The sequence below is a fragment of the Urtica dioica genome, chromosome 7 (genome assembly GCF_054948205.1).
Source record: "Urtica dioica subsp. dioica isolate 48M chromosome 7, U.dioica_male_clone48M_v1_H2, whole genome shotgun sequence".
NCBI classification, from domain to species: domain Eukaryota; kingdom Viridiplantae; phylum Streptophyta; class Magnoliopsida; order Rosales; family Urticaceae; genus Urtica; species Urtica dioica.
Genome location: NC_142762.1, coordinates 41,525,210 through 41,542,948, shown reverse-complemented (window position 1 = coordinate 41,542,948; position 17,739 = coordinate 41,525,210). Strand labels below are relative to the sequence as shown.

Below are 17,739 nucleotides of genomic sequence, written 5' to 3'. Positions count from 1 at the left end.
TATATATATATTATAGTTATTTAGAATATGAAAATGGACATAATCTAAGTAAAATAAACCAATTTTATTTTTACTATAAAAATTACCTTTCTATTTGAATTTGAGTTATACAAATCTTTATTTCCATCTCTTTTATTTTTTGCTCCAGAGAGAGAGAGAGAGAGAGAGAGAGAGAGAGAGAGAGAGAGAGAGAGCAACCTCCCAAAACCGCATGCCAACTCCCGTCTTCTTCTTCTCTCATTCTTCTTGTACCTTTAGCGAACCATAAAACACTCAAAATGAAGGAAATCACCGTGAACTTTAAACACAAAAATTGAGCCCCAAAAAATCCTCCCAAGAGAAGCCGTCACCCTTGCGGAGGAGTCCTAGAGTTGGTCATGTGCCGATTCATCCTGAAGCACTGCCGATAGTGGTGAAGAAGCCGCAAACGCAAAAGCCTCCCAAATGCAGATCTCACCCTTGCCCTCGGGGAAGAAGAATATAAAGGTTGTTGACTTGTTGTAGCAAAGAAGGCAACCAAAAAACGCTAAAACCTGAGGAAAGTGACTCAAACTCTGATTATGTGTCGACACCTTTGTTCAGTGACAAAGCATGTTATAACAAACACACCCAAATAACCCCCCAGGACACCACTCGAGTCCACAATCCGCCACTAAACCACCCTGAGGGCCATTTTCCCAATCAGTACCAGCCTCCAAACGTCAGAATTTGGGGTTATTGTTAAGCACGTTTTATACTTGTTAAACACCTATTTTCCGGACTAGATTTCACGCGTTCTCGAGTGACTTTTAGTGTGTTTGATGTGTTTTTGAGTGATTTACAGGTTTGAGAGGTCTATTGGGTGTTAAGGAGGTTAGTAGCGTATCACGTGACGTTACAGAGCAATTCTGAAGTGATTCGAAAACTTTTCAAACAAGTTAAAGCAGAACAAGAAACACGGAGTCCTATTCTGCATAATTTTGAGATTCTCTATCAAACATTATGGATGAACTCTTCCCACCAGTGGATAGAGCTTTCTCTTAACTTTCTGCGTATTTATTTGCAAGAATCGGATACCGGAGCAAGAATTTATGGCTATTTACAAACACTAAATCGCACTCGAAGAGAGATAAATGTGGTCTGCACTCTAAATAAGTTGAAGAATAAAGACTCAACCAACATCATCAGAAAATGTAAAACGAACAGATATTTTATTTTATTTAGAGTTTGTGCATGATACAAAAGATGAGTCCCATCCCATGGTAGCAGCAGGAACAATCAAATATCGTACCAATATAAATAACTCTGATCGTTTAATTCTCTTTCACACACTAAAAGACAAAGAAAAGAAAGTAAAACGGCACACACTACCCTCACACGGAGGGATTACACATAATAAGTAGATAGCATAATAATTATGAGAATTAATGACAAAAATGCCCCCTGAATTACAGCAGTTGTGACAATCTGCCCCCTGTAATATAAAAACTCGATGTTATCCCCTCAATATCATAATTTGTTTCATTACACTCCTTCTGTTTGAATTCAAAGTTACACCGTTAGAGACAAGATCACGTGTTTGTCACATGTTGATGTTGGTCAGTATAAAGGTGTTATGGTCAAATTATAATGAAATAAAAATGAAAAGAAAAACAATTTAAAATCAATCAGAATACATAACCATCTTCGTCGAACACTTGGGGGCATTTTCCAAATAGTGCTCTGTACACGTGATCTTGCAAGCATCGAAATACAGAACCATCGATTCTCGACTCGCCTCTGCAAGCATCAAGAAACACGAAGCGAACAACAATTGGGTTTGGTCATTTCGTCGAACACTTGGGGGCACTTTCCAAATATTGTTCTGTACAGAGACATCTGAAGCCCAAGTCTTCTTCGGCTTCCATGTCTTGTAATGTTTCTTCGAGCGTAGAGAGAGAGAGAGAGAGAGAGAGAGAGAGAGAGAGAGAGAGAGAGAGAGAGAGAGAGAGAGAGAGAGAGAGAGAGAGCGCAGATCCAGGGAGCATCGGTGCTCGCGAGAGAGAGAGAGAGAGAGCGCAGATCCAGGGAGCATCGGTGCTCGCGAGAGAGAGAGAGAGAGAGAGAGAGAGAGAGAGAGCGCAGATCCTGAAGCTGAAGATGGACCCGGACAGCTCGAGAAGATGCCGCAGATCACGGTGCTGAGTCAGCTCGTGGTCCAGAGGTCGATAGATTTCTTGCTCGGGCGCGGGATCGCGGTCGATGAACCCTGAATTGGTACAAACCCTAGCTTCGTCGATCTTCGCGACGGTCTCGAAATTCGAAGCCTCGTACCTCCAGCTTCAGACCTCCCACGTGCCTCTAAACGAGGAGAGCGTAAAGTCCGCCGATCGAGCTTTGGTCTCCCATCTCCAGAGGCTCTCAGAGTTCAAGAGGCTCTACGAGTCAGGCCTTGGGTCCTCGATGGGGTCGTGTTTGAAGCTCAGGTCGAGGAGAATCAGAGCAAGCTTCGGACTCTCGGCACGGTCGCGGACAAGCTGCAGGAAGAGATCGACCGGAGAGACGAAGAGGTCTCGGCGCTCAGGGTGAGATTGGAGGAGATTCAGAGCTCTCACGAGGAAGAAGATGAGAGAGAGAGAGAGATGAATGAATAGAATTTATGTTCATTTATTAATTTTTTCATTTAATTTTTAATTTTTTTATTATAAAAGTCAAGAATCTCAAACTTTATTTGTCACGTGACAAACATGCGTGTATTTAACTGACGGAGTGAGCTCAAAATACACAGAAGGACGAAAAATGCACAAAAACTGATATTAAGGGGTGAATTGGTCGATTTTATATTATAAGGGGCGCATTGTAACAAGGTCTATAATACAGGGGGCATTTATGCAATTAATTCTAATAATGAATTACTAGCATGGGTAGATAGATCCCACACTTATTTCTTATTATTATATGGAATCCTAGCTAGCTCATTGCATCACATTACATAGGTAATATTGGGTGGGCAACGAGACTGTTGGGCACACACCTTCCCTTTCCATCGTATGAAGAGCAGTGGTTGGGGGTAGCAACAGTCTTGGGTGAGGAGGTTGCAGCCATGGCCTTGTGTGGGAAACAGCCAGGTATGGGCTAACAAGTGCCACCAATCCCCTCACCATCACAATACAGACCATGACAGCATATTTTGCCTTGAAACAGCGTGCAATAATCCGTCGCCACTCTGCACCGCTGATTGGGAGTGAACGCGTAGCCGCGCCCACAACTCCCCGCTCCCATTAACATTCCCACTATCGCCACTCCCACCATCATCTTCATCGCCATATTCATCTTCATTCCTTCTTGTTACTTAATTTCTGGTCCAAACTGATCAGTTCATCCATTTATAAGCAGGAGATCATTTTGTCTGGCTTACAAATCCACCACGGTTTTATCGGTTACAATTTTCGATACACTTGGATATGCTTGTCCACCACGCCGCTCATAAATTACTGATCACTGCCATTTTCCATCGATGGTTGGTAGATACACACGTTGTACGGCCTGCCCTTCGTGATTGCTTGCCTCGCACAATGTCATGTCCTCGTCACCGACTTTATTATGAGACTCGGACCACTGCTTCTTTTTGATCCATGATTCACTGGTACACTTTGACTGTTACAGTGACGGAATTATCGTTAAGAATAACCTATGATGTTTGACGTGCAATTATTTATTTGTTTGTTTGTTCATTGCCATTGAAGTTTACATGCTAGCTACGTGGAACGTCATCTATTCATGCTTGTGCCTAACAATAAAATAGCCTAACAATAATGAGAAACTCGTCAGTATACCACTGGTTCTTGCTGTTTTTTTCTTCAAAAAGTTAACAAAGAACTTTAATTTGTAATGGTTTCTAGTATCTCTTTGAGATCGGCAGGCAAAATTATATATGTGTACTATAACGCTCGGTTTCTTCTAAATAATTTCTTCCGGTCTAAACGGGTCAGATAATACAGGTGCGAAACGGATTACCAATTAATACCCGTTAACATTTAAATAAGTACGGATACATGAAATTTATTATCCGACCCGTTATAATTTTTATTTACAAATAATTAGCAAAATAGCTAACTCAAACGTTGAGAATTGCTAAATAGCCAAGGTTTTGTAAATATTAGGTAAATAGCCAGCAGATTTTAATTACACATCTAAGTTTACTAAAATGCCCAAATTTATTCCCGCCCAATCGATTATTTACATGTATTTACTGCAGAATATGTAAAGTCCAAAAATTGTTATATCTAATAAGGAAATAATGTATACTCGGATTTAGTAAATAATAAATAAATAACGTCTAATATATAAAGAAACAAAATAACAATAAAACACTCACGTAAATTTCAGTTGCTACATATAAGGAAACGAAATTAAACCCCAAAGTATGTTCACACTTAATTTAGGGAATTCTGAAACAAATAACGAGATTATTTACATGTATTTACATGCATTTAGGAGATTATTTACATGTATTTACTGCAGAATATGTAAAGTCCAAAAATTGTTATATCTAATAAGGAAAGAATGTATACTCGGATTCAGTAAATAAGAAATAAATAACGTCTAATATATAAGGAAACAAAATAACAATAAAACACCCACATAAATTTCAATTGCTACATATAAGGAAACGAAATTAAACCTCAAATTATGTTCACACTTAATTTAGGTAATTCTGAAACAATTCAAAATTCAATTTCTGAGAATCCTGAACAATTCAAAATTCAAATAATTTATGGATTCAAATCTAAAAGGACAATCTCCGAAATTAAAAAATAATCTGATTGGTCCACGTCATCCAAATGGCTATTTACCTATTATTTACAAAACATTGGCTATTTAGCAATTCTCAACGTTTGAGTTGACTATTTTGCTAAATTACCCTTTTATTTATTTAGAAATTAGATACCTTCCAACCTTTTAAATTGTTTGTTTTGTAACTATACATTTTAATTTGTTTTAGTGTTCACTTTAAATTATATTTACAGGAAATTGTTGCAATTAGCCATTTCACTGGCTCATTTTAAAATTCTAGGTCAAGTTTCATTTTATTTAAAAAATAGTCCACTATCCCGCAATAAATTAAATTAACGGGCTGATAGACTATTTTTTTTTAATAAAATAAAACTTGTGCTATTTTATAAAAAAGAGAACGTATTATTGAGTTACTGACTTAATTGGACTCAATTGTAGTTCTTAATTAATATTTAAACTTTTTGAGTGATTAATTTTACAAATTTATAAGTAATTAAGCCACCGAAATTTGGAGAAAATTAGACCAAAAGCTCAATAATTCACTCTCTTTTTTGAAAAGTAGCCCAAATTTCATTTTATTAAAAAAAAACAGTCCACCAACCAGCATTAAATTAATTAACTAGATTAATTTACTGCGGACCTGCTGAACTATTTTTTTAATATAATGAAATTTTGGTTAGAATCTCAAAAGAAACTAAAGGAATGACTAATTGTAACAAATTTTTGTTTGATAAATAGTCAACATTTTGTAAATTTTAAATAAATAACCATTATGGTAGTGTCACCTTTAAAAAATATTACATTGATGTGTTATTGTTTGGTTTATAACATTTCATTTATGTCGGTTTATTTATAATTATTAACGACTATTTACAACGATTAATGTCTTTTTGACTTTGTTAATAAGATCTCGTGACTATTTAAATACTTAAAATTTACCAAAAGTTTGTTATATGGCAAAATTTGAATTTTCATATAATTATATTTCTAAAGAGCCCTTAAATTCATTTATTTTTACTTTTTCTTTGTGAATCGGGTTAACGGAGTATTGAAATTTCACATCCGCGCTACCCAATAAGTATTACCCGTAACTCGACCCATTTGAAAAGACCGAGTTAAAGGTATTTTTTTAACGGGACTGGTACATGGTACTTGATAACAAAATAGCCCTTAATTTATAAATTATTGTATTTTTCCCTATAAATTATAAAAGGTCCACGAGGAAATCTAAATGTTTTGAATATATTAAGCTTGAAACAACACAAGTTATAAAAGAGGGATTTCAAAACTTCAACCATTTTTTCTCCTTTTCCCTGCTCGAAACCTGGTTAGACGCAGAGGCATGAGCGGCCTCGGCGTTGGCCAAGGCTGTCCTGGTCTCGCCCAACTTCCTCATGGCCGCCTCGAAAACCACCTTCTCTCCTCTGTTTCTCTTTGCCATCTCCTCGAGCCTCTCGACCTTTGTCCTCAGACCCTTTATCTCGTGATTAGAAGCCACCAAGCTCCGTCGGTCCACTCTCTCGCCCTCCACGGACTCCCCGTCTCGCTGCTTCTGCTTCTGCTTCTTCGTACCCGACGCCCCATTTCGTGCCTCATCGTGCCTCACCAGCTGGCGGTTGATGATACTGAAAACGTCAGGAGCGGTTTCCTCGTCCACTTTCTCTTTACGTGCACGAGCCAGCACTGCAAATTTCTTATCCCGTTTTCGCTTCCCACCTCTGCTCTGCCTCTTCTTCTTTCCTTCTCGGCCCTCTTCGCTCAGTTCCCCGGCTCGGGACTCGACGGCGTGATCGAGGGATTGTTTGGCTGGAAGGACTCTGACGGGTATTGGATCAACCATGCCCTGGTCCATAAAGGTGAGCTTTCAGTTAAACATTTTTTCATCATTTGATCTTAAAAATTTTAAACTCAGTTTTTTTTTTATTTAGTTTTGGGTTAAGAAAGAAATGTTAAAATTCACATATACCTGCCCAGAAGCACCCAATCCCATCCCGGCACGATAACCCATGTTTGCCATCATCTGCGAGGCTATGCCTCGAGTGTGGTTTTCCCATTTGGCGAATATGGCCGTTTCCTTCTGAATGCCTCTCGGGAGGGCCGAGAACCCAAGACCCAGCGAGCCCTCTTCGTCGTCGGAGTCGCCGGAGCAGGATTCGTAGGAATCGCTTCCTTCTTCATCGTCAGTCGTTTCGCCGGTGTACTCAGACAGTGTTACGGCTTCTGCCACAAGGCTTGCAGAGCTTCCATCGTCTCTGAAAACGACTCTGGCTCGGCCCAGTGCATCGTCCCAAGACTCGAGCTCGGCTTCCCTCCAGAGACCGCCTTTGGCATCATCGGTTACCGCCAAAACACTAGACCCGACCAGCGATTCGTCCCACACGGTCGGGATGTATTTTTTCAGTGACGATATTGGGACGTCAATTCCTGTGGTAGCCATAATCTTAATGTTACAGAAAATCTATGCTGAAAATCTGAATGTCAATCAATCAGTCAAGCGTATAAAAGACTATTACATACCATGAAATGACCGGCAACTAGTACCATATCTACATCGTTCCTGAAGGTAAAACTTGCACATCTACAATGTTTTATTCATTTAAATATTTACATTGCAGTTTCTCACGAAAAGCCAATCATAATCCAAATGAAAAGGAAGTTTGTGTCCTCTGTTAATTTAGGGTTTAATTACCAGCATATTTTGGGAGGTTGGAGTGAGAAAGGAGATCTTCGCAGAATCAGAGCCAGAGAGCGAGAGGACTTGAGCGTTATGCCAACGACCATCGCTGTGTCGGAATCTGCACTTTGCTCCAACCACGAACTCCACATTGCTCGGATCACCAGAAGCTTCCGCGCCGAAATCCTTAGCAGCGAGCTTCGAATCGATTTCTCGAAGCAGACGAGCACGCTTCAGTTGGAAAAGCCCTTCCTCAGCCTCCTTGATTGCCTCAGCCACCTCCTCCGAAACCTAATTCGCACACACACGCCATGAAATGCTAAATAGAAGAAGATCTTCTTAAATTTCCAGTTTTCAGGGAACGAGGATTTGAGATTTGTTACCGAGAGAAGCTCGGAGTTGGAAGGGTCAGAGAGGAGAGCTTGGGTGAGAGAAGCGAGAGAGTCTCTCTGGTCATGCAATTGGAGCTCCAGCTCCGTCTCCACAGCCCTCTCCTCCTCTTCCTCCTCCGCCATCGTCAAATTGTATTTCTGCCCCCCAATATCTTTTAAATCATATTCTCTCTCAATTCGCAGTTCTTAAAGTTTGTAGTGTTAACGATTTCAACCCAAAACGTCTATTTTATTAGCAAATTTGTCCTTTTCTCCGTTTAAAAGTGTTGAGCTCCGTCTCCACAGCCCTCTCCTCCTCTGCCGCCATCATCAAATTGGGGGACACTATAAATAAATAGTATTTACTTTTAACGGTATCAACCCAAAGCCTCTATTTTTTTTTTTTTTTTGCAACTTTGTCCTTCCATCCGTTACCGTTTACAAGTGTCATGGGCTGGTTTATTCTTTAATTTTTGGGTTCTTTCGTTAAGTTGCAGTTGAAAACTAATTGGGGTTGAGATTTGGACAGATTTATTACTCATTTTGATATTTTTGACCAAAATCAACGAGACTATGATTTAAACCAAGGATTTAAAAACCGGGGGAACCGGACGGGAACCGGTCCGGTTCCCCCTTTTTGGAGCTCCCCGGCACCGGAACCACCAAAACCGGAACTTTCCGGTGGTTCCGGGAAAACCGTCGCGACCCAGACCATTTTTGCCAGCTTTCCGACCGGTTTCCGACCGGATCCCGCCGTCCCGCCCATTTCCCGACGCGACGAAGACCAAATCTTCCCAGATCCCGCCGGTAACCCGTTTCCCGGTCCACTTCCCGGCCAAATTTTATTTTTTGATGATTTTGAGTTTAAAACTTGAAATTTCTTGATAATTTTTGAAGATTAAGTATAAATTGATAGTTGTGAACTTAAATGTAGTGTTGATTTAAGGTTTGTGTTCATGATTCTAATTTTTTGTAATTAATCCGAATTATTTGGTAATTTTTTGATTATTTAGTGATGATTAAGGTTATGATGAAGTGGTTTATTGATTTATGAAGATATTTTGTGACTTGTTTTTAATTTTAGAAATTTTGTGTTGATGTTTGTAATTTTTTTGGATTTAATCCGAATTATTTGATAATTTTGTGATTAGTTAGTGATGATTAAGGTTATGATGAACTTGTTTATTGATTTATGAATAAATTTGTGACTTGTTTTTAATTTTAGAAATTTTGTGTTGATGTTTGTAATTTTTTTGGATTTAATCCGAATTATTTGATAATTTTGTGATTAGTTAGTGATGATTAAGGTTATGATGAACTTGTTTATTGATTTATGAAGAAATTTTGTGACTTGTTTTATCCTACGTACTTTGTATATTTTTTTGTATATTTATTTTCTGAATTCCCCTCGGTAAATACCGGTATTTGACGGTATTCCTCTAAGGTAACGGTAAGTTCAACGGTACCGGTTTCCTTTTTTTTTCTCGCTTCCCCCGGTATTCCTTTACGGTACGGGCGGTTACCAGTAAATTCGAAGGCTCGGAACGGTAACGGTAACGGTATTTCGATCCTTGATTTAAACACGTTTGATGCTAAATTACTCATTCAAGAGCCTCAACGATTTCATGCTCGCCGGAGGCGCTGGTGCCCGTGCCAGCAACCGCTTTGATGAGTCACAATCAGGCCCGGCCCAAGGGGGAGACAATAAGGCCCATGTTAGACAAGTCTTATATTGACCCATACCATTCAGCAAGGCATATCTAACATGTCATTATAATAGTGCCCGGAAGTCCAAATTTAAAGCCAAAAAACTAATATCTTAAGCCAAAATTGTGACATTGCAGTAATTTTTTATAACATTAAAATTTTATTCTGTAATCCTATTTATATCTTCTTGATTCGATTGATTATACAATACGAAAAAAAAGTGATTGATATTGAAGAAGAAGAAAAAAAGTCAAGAGATATATCCAAAAAATTAAAAAAAGTTCCATATTAAAGTATCTTAACTAAACTATTTCTGAGTTTTATTTTTTAAAATTATTTTTTATTTTGTGATCTATTTCTTTGTTATTTTTATTTTATTGATTTTGTATGTGTTTTTATTTTTCAAATTGTTATTAACATATACATATTGGTTGGGTAGTAAGTATAAACTAATTCGATGAAATATATATATATATATATATATATATATATATGTGTGTGTGTGTATATATATGTATATATATAAACTATTTTTTTTTATATTTTCGTTTACTAATATATAATCTAAAAAGGCCTTTTTTTTGCTTGCCCAGAGTCCCCAAATTCATTGACCCAGCTTTGGTGACAATCATCCGGTAAACATTGCTCATTTATATTTTGTCACATTTTTTTTCCTTCTTTGTTAGAAAGATCGTCTCTCTTGTTAATGAGATTTCTCGAATAACATTCAAGGAACACGCGTCGATGTGCGAGCTTACAACGTGTCTCGATCTCGTATTGTCGAGGTCACGTTTCTTCGGATCTCGAAGGAGTGGTGAAGGTTTGCTTACTCTTGAGAGCCCTTCGGATTGGTGATTATGTTCTTCTCGTCGGATTTTTTGTCTTCTCGCCGGATTCTTCGTCTTCTCTTTGTTCTCTTCGTCTTCTCCGATCTTTTGAGTGCTTTGAGAGCTTTTGTGAGCTTTTGTTTCCTTAAAAAAATCTTATCTCATTTTGGTGAAAAATGAGAGGGTATTTAGAATTTTGAGTGTGCAACGTCATGGACACTTAGTCGAAGGGATTCTCCGGTTTTGTAGATTTTACTGGAGGGGTACTCTGGTTTTGTGGGTTCTACCGGAGGGATCCTCCGGTTTTGAGGGTTCTGACGGAGAGGTCCTTCGATTTTGTGGGTTTTGGTGGAGGGGTCCTCCGATTTTGTGGGTTCTGGTGGAGGAATTCTCTGGTTTTGGGAGTCACGGCGGAGAGATCTGCTGGTTTTGAACATTCTGGCGGAGGGGTCCGGTTTTAAGTCAATTGGTGAAAATGGTCTTATGATTTTACCTCATTTTTGTATTTGGATTGTCGTTTTTCCCATACGAAAAAACGACGCCATAACATCTCTTTTTTATGTTATTATTATTATTATTATTATTATTTGAGAAGAGTAAAGATGGGCATGAATGGCCTGCAACATATTTGTTTTTGTTAATGGTCCAAAGAGATGCCTTTAACAAATTTGTTGACTGTGTGCGTTGATTATTGAATGTCACGTACAATGTGCTAATCACTCGAGTACTCTAAATGCCAATTGTTCACCGTCACACTTCAATCACGAGTTGATTCGATCCTCGATTTTTTACTTGTAGCCACAGCTTGAAAATATCGTTTTTTCATCAGTTGTATGCTGAACAATTTTGATACTTATTGATTTTAGAATTAATGACATTTTTGCCCCCTCAACTATGTCACTTTTAACAAGTTACCCCCTGAACAAAAAAACTGCATTTTCGTCCCTTTGTGATAAACATAGTTTCATCTTTAGTCCTTCCGTTAAAAAATCAATGACATTTTTGCCCCCTCAACTATGTCACTTTTAACAAGTTACCCCCTGAACAAAAAAAACTGCATTTTCGTCCCTTTGTGATAAACATAGTTTCATCTTTAGTCCTTCCGTTAAAAAATCCGTTAAAAAAGATGTTAAATGATCATGTGCATGTCATGTGATATCCAAAACGAGGGATATTATGAAAATGCCCTCTTGTATTTATAAAAACAAAATATAATGCCCATTATGAACAAAAATAAATAAATAAAATAAATCTCTTTCCCCCTCTCACGAATAGGAACACGAACACAAACAAACCGACAACCCACATTACATATCCCATAGACACAGAATTATAATCACGAAGTTATCGAATACATTTCCGATTACTATTAAAATCAAGAACATTTAGTTAAATTATGATTCATTGATTGTTTTTTTTATAATTATTAGAACAACATTTATTTTGTAACTTGTCGAATCCCTAATTTTATTGGAGACTTGTCGAATCTCAGCATGATTCCTTGGACGAGCGACAGAGATCGATGGCGAGCAGAGATCATCGGCGAGCGGCGGTAAGGGAGATGATTAGCTGCTGGAAGTAATCTGGTTTAGTGAGGAGAGAGGGAAGTGAGAAAGATTAGTTCGAGAGAGAGAGAGAGAGAGAGAGAGAGAGAGAGAGAGAGAGAGAGAGAGAGAGAAGCTGAGACATGAAAAAAAGTGATTGAAATGTTCAGACCTACGACGGAGAAATTCATAGACCAACAATGACGTGGGTTTAATGGTTTTTTTGTTCCAGACGAGCGGCGACGAAGATAGAGAAGCTGAGATAGACCACGGACGAGAATGTATCAGGCGAGATTTGGCCGCGCAAAGAATCCCCGAAAGTCCAATCGTTGACGAGGTCGTGGTTGTCGGAAAGTTAGGGGTTTTTACGAGAAGTTCCAAGACCCCATTAATTTATAGTTATACCTGGATAATAGAAGAGAGTATATATGCCGAAGTTGTTGCTAGAGAGAGAGAGAGAGAGAGAGAGAGAGAGATAGTTATCTTTTGTTTTTAATTCATTTTTTCTTTTATTAATTTTAATTGTATTTTAATTTATTCTTTTAATTTTTATCAAATTACAATTTTGTCTTCATTTAAATATCACATGGTAAGCACATGATCATTTAACATATTTTTTGACGGATTTTTTAACAAAAAGACTAAAGATGAAATTATGTCTATCATAAAGGGGTGAAAATGCAGTTTTTTTGTTTATGTGGTAACTTGTTAAAAGTGACATAGTTGAGGAGGCAAAAATGTCATTAATTCTTAAATTTAATAACCGATAGGCAGATTTCTACAAAAAAAAAAAAAAAAAAAAAAAAAAAAATTATGAACCATGCAAAATACTATCGTGTTTTTTCCATTTCAAATAGATTAATGAAATAAAGTATATAGAATTTTTTCTTAATAAAAAACAAAGTAAATTAATAATTAATAAAATAAGAAAAGATCTTATCATCATATTGTCAATTATGAAGGGACGTAAAGACAAACCAAAATTCAAAATTCTTTAGTGAGAAATCAAAGTTTTATTTGTCAAAAAGACGAAAAACTCTAAACTCTTTCCAGATATTTTTAAAGCATAATTTCAGATATTTTTTTAAACATATACAACGTATCCTTCTTTTGTAAAATTTACGCAAACCACTTGCGAGCCACTAGATTTACTTGTGGACCGCCATTTTTACTGCAGAACTCCTAGTTTTTTTGGCGACCGTACAACACATATTTTGAACCTTTTTTATTAAGTAAATTAATCCAGCAATTCGTTCAACGTATCAGTGATTAAAACTTGAAATTGAGTCGAAATTTGACATACTAATTGATTGTCGTATTATTTTGATTATTGATTTAAGATCGTTATTGATTAAATTGAAATTTTATTAAGTTATGGTCATAAAATGTTGGTTAGGTTTTGAACAATAAAGAGACTTTAAGAGCCTATTATTATGATATTCAACTTTGAATTTAAGTGTAGAAATATATGCATCCAAAACTTTTTTTTTTAAAAAGTATAATGCTAACATTTAAAAGATAAATTCAGTTTAAACACTTTATTATTGTTCGTTCGATTTTTCATAGCCACTTCAAGCTTGCACATCTCATGACCAACATTGGAACACACACGTACATCGGTACATGAATGCTTATTAAAAAACATACGTACATGTTATACCTACCTGATGTGAAGCGTCCAAGATGCAAAAGAGCGGGAATGTGAAACGACCTCGTTTTCCGCTCTCAAGTATGGAAGTATAGGTGTGTATTATAATTTATTAAGCCACGCATGCATTCCTGTGGAAATAGCATCACGTGATGAATCCCCAAGAGGAGACTATTGGTACGACCGTACGATGCTGCTGAGTAGGGTCGCACAAAAACACTCATGCTCATCATCGATTATATTCAACAAAATTCAAGTAAATGAAAAGTTTATAATTGCAGGCATAGAAAATTAAACAGACACATCATCATGCCATTTTCTAAGGCCTGAACACAATATATTTGAAATTTGAATTGACAACACGTTAACGTTGCATGTGTGTACGAAAGATGACATAACAGTAAGATTCAAGCAGCAGGAGGAGAGACCGAACAATCCAAGCATTGACCGACACGTGGCAGTGGTCCACGTGGTGCATTTGTAAGGAGGTAATAATTTGTTTATTTATATAATGTTTAAAGCTAGGGCAGTTTATTATATGATTTGGTTGATAAATTTGGTATTGACAGTTTAATAGAAAGTATGAACATTAATATTACGATGGATTTATATAATGTTTAAAGCACAAGAGGTTTGAAGGTTTAAAAGGACCTCGGTTTACCTTCACTAACTACACACATTATAGCTTCGAATTTTGCTATTATAAGAATATGAAGAAGTATAGCTGAAAGTGTTGCGAAGAAAGAAATTGGTATTAGGTAGACTTATGTAATTACCTTTGATAATATGTGTGTGCCTATGCCGATAATTATGCAACCGAAGCTAGGCTCCCATTCCATATGCATGCACCTCGATTATATAATGTGGTAATTATTAATAACATCATATCCCTTAATAAATCTTCTTCTTTTTCTTTGTCAACATATCTGACACCAACATAGCACCAATAATGAAAATAATATATAGGAGCGCTAAGTATTCATAAGAACACAAGTATTTTATAGTTCATTAAAATATCGATACCAGGTATTCACAAAACCTTGCACAACGACACTCATAGGCAAAGACGGAGCGAAAAACCTAATTAGAGGGGCTAATATATATAAAATAAGTTTAGGGGGTTCAATTTGTAAATTTGGAAGTAAACAGTAAAAAATGGTAAAAGTGTAATTCATACCCACAGTGGCTGCGTCCCTGCTGACAGAGATATATATTCATATTTCACGGGGAAAATATCAGTAGTATCCCTTGTGTTTAATCGAAATACGAGATTTATCTCATCTATTTCTAGAAATATCAGACATATCCCTTCAGTTTAATATAAATAACATATACCTCCCCTTAAAAAATGTTATATTACAAATATCACCCTTTTCGTTTATTTTTTACAAAAAAATAATTTGAACTCCCCAAAATACCCTCAATAGAATAAATATTTATTTACTATTTTATTAAAAAAAATCAAAATCTCTCTTTATAAAAAAAATCCTCAACTTTTTATAAAGAAATTTTTTAATTTAATTTTTTTTATATAGAATAGAAAATAAAAAATTATTTCATTAAGGGTATTTTGGGGAGTTCAAATTATTTTTTTGTAAAAAATAAACGAAAAGGGTGATATTTGTAATATAACATTTTTTTAGGGGAGATATATGTCATTTATATTAAACTGAAGGGATATGTCTGATATTTCTATAAATAGATGGGATAAATCTCGCATTTCGATTAAACACGAGGATACTAATGATATTTTCCCTATTTCATACCCAACAGTTGTAATTTAAACAGTGAAACGAGTAATCAAATCCTTTCACACATCGACTCCTTGATTATTTTGAGTGAATAGATGATAGATCTAAACCTTTTTCTAAAGGTTTTTCTCTTTTTTGTTTACCTCTCTCTCTCTCTCTCTCTCTCTCTCTCTTTGTTAACCTTTTTTTTTTTTTTTTTTTTTTCCTAAAAGTTCTAAATAAATATGAAAGTTATCCCTCTTTGTAATCACCCATAATTGAAAGAGTTTCGAGTGCAAATTGTTGGTCCCTAATTTTTATTTGGAGCATTATAGCTCCCAAGCTATTAATTTAGTATCTCCTTTAGTCATTTTGAAAAAATCAATCTAAAAAAAATTCAATATTGAAACAGCTTAAAAACATATATACACAAGCTTAATTGGTTTTAAAAAGTATAATTTAGATAAAATAATGCTCTAAATATGTAAAGTTGTCTAACTTTTATTTAGTATTTTTAGGGTCAAAATATAAATTTGTTAATTTATTTTATAAAATAAGTAGAGCTCACGATTCTCTCAGTAAAAGAAAAAAATTATCAGGGACTAAAAAAAGCACAATCACAAAAATTCAAAGAAAAATGATACAAAATAGCCATTTGAAATTAATTTATTAGTAAAATAGTCAAAGTTACAAATTTTTAATAAAGTAGGCAAAATTACGTAGTCAAATTTTTTTTTACACATAAATTAATTTTTTTGACATTTATTATAAGCAATTTATCACTTTAAAAAAATATTAATATTAAGATTAATTTTATTTTTAAAACTTGATTACTGCACATTTTGACTATTCTTCTAATTTAAAATAAACTTTGACTATTTTACAAATTTTTAACTTTAAAATTTAGCCAAATTACCCAAAATTCAAAGACTATTTGTGCCAAAAAAAAGCATAATAAAATGCGAAGCTGGCTATGCTAATAATTATGTTGGGTAAGCTAGGGTCCCATTCCACATTTACGCACCTCTATTATGTAATTTGTGAATGATCAACTTAATCAGCTCCTTTAATAAAGCATCTTTATAATATCATCAAATCTGACACATGGAAATAATAATAATGAAAAAAATATAGAGGAGCACAACGTTAAAAATGAGCGATCACAAAATCAGAGATTAGTTTGCGCCAAAAAAAAGTTTAGCAAAATGCGGAAACTGTCTATGTCAATAATTACATTAGGTAAGCTAGGGTCTCATTCCATATGTATGCACCTCTATTATGTAATTTGTGATTTATTTACTAAATCACCTCCTTTAATAAAGCATCTTTATAATATCATGAAATCTGACACGTGAATAATACAATAATGAAAAGAATATAGAGGAACACAACGTATATAAAAGCGCAATCACAAAAATTTAGAGACGTCATAATAGCTTACTATGTCGTAATAACAAATTAACCACTGTTTCGTACGTTCACTGAGGACTTAAATACTATGATTTATATCAAGATAGTAACCATCTGCATGTATACTGGCACGTATTTAGCAGTCTTTTTTTTTTGGAGTATATATGGGTACTGGTTTTATAAATAAGAATTTATGGAGATGCAAAGGAGCGGAGATGTGAAACGACCTCATTTCGTTTTCAGTTCTCAAAGTGGCGTTGTTGATTTTAAATTGTAAGGGCATCTCCAACCACAACACCAAATTTGGTGTTAAAAATACACTAATTTTGTGTATTTTTAGCACCAATTTTTTTTTTTATACTCCAACCACAACACCAAATCTCACATAAAAAATTAATATTATTCCTTATTATTATATTATTAAAACTAAATAATTATCATTTATAATTGATATTTCAATAAAATATTATACTTCTTATAGTTATTAATTAGCTGATTAAACATACCAATATTCAATGAAAAATTAAACGTACTAAATTTTAAAATAATAAAATTAATATTACATTACTTAAAAAAATCACAATACATTTAAATAATCTAAATTAGTATATTACATTTTTTGTTGTAGTCAATTTTGGTTATTTATGAAAATATATATGGTTTAAATATATTTATATACATATTAATATTTTGTTTTTGAGTAAAAGTTGCAGACTTTTATTAAACTGGTTACTAGGCAGTGTAGATACATATTACTATTAGTAGTCAAATAAAGCCTTAAAAAAAATGCCGTGTATATAGTATCACGCCAAATATGACGTGATACTGTACAAACACTAAATTATACCGTGTGATTGGAGGATTTTTTACACTAAATTTAGTGTTATGCCGTTGGATAGGAGATGGCCTAATAAACAAAGCAGCATAACAGGCGTGGTGGATTTGTAAGCCACGCATGCATTCCTGTGAAATTCTATTATTTTGCTAAGTACCTCTATTATTCAAGGAGATAAATTTTGATAAAAAAAAGAAAGAAAAAGAAATGTGTGATCGCATGACATGGTAAGACATAA

The 17,739-nt window shown here is 35.3% G+C and overlaps 1 protein-coding gene across 1 annotated transcript; it reads right to left on the bottom strand.

Annotated features, from left to right (window-relative positions):
- Positions 1-5,907: 5,907 nt before the first annotated feature.
- On the bottom strand, positions 5,908-8,122 carry LOC149391662 (zinc finger CCCH domain-containing protein 18-like). The gene is made up of 5 exons (XM_089621013.1): positions 7,813-8,122; positions 7,445-7,720; positions 7,273-7,333; positions 6,722-7,179; positions 5,908-6,598 (listed from the first exon to the last, which is right to left on the bottom strand). The coding sequence occupies exons 1-5, from the start codon at positions 7,942-7,944 to the stop codon at positions 6,038-6,040; spliced, it is 1,488 nt and encodes a 495-aa protein (XP_089477139.1). The 5' UTR covers positions 7,945-8,122; the 3' UTR covers positions 5,908-6,037.
- Between the last annotated feature and the right edge of the window lie 9,617 nt (positions 8,123-17,739).

Coding starts and splice junctions, on each gene's coding strand:
- LOC149391662 (XM_089621013.1), bottom strand. CDS start 7,944: ATGGCGGAGGAGGAAGAGGAGGAGAGGGCTGTGGAGACGGAGCTGGAG. Junction 7,334..7,444: donor CAACCTCCCAAAATATGCTG/GTAATTAAACCC, acceptor AAAACATTGTAG/ATGTGCAAGTTTTACCTTCA. Junction 6,599..6,721: donor GATTGGGTGCTTCTGGGCAG/GTATATGTGAAT, acceptor TTTATGGACCAG/GGCATGGTTGATCCAATACC.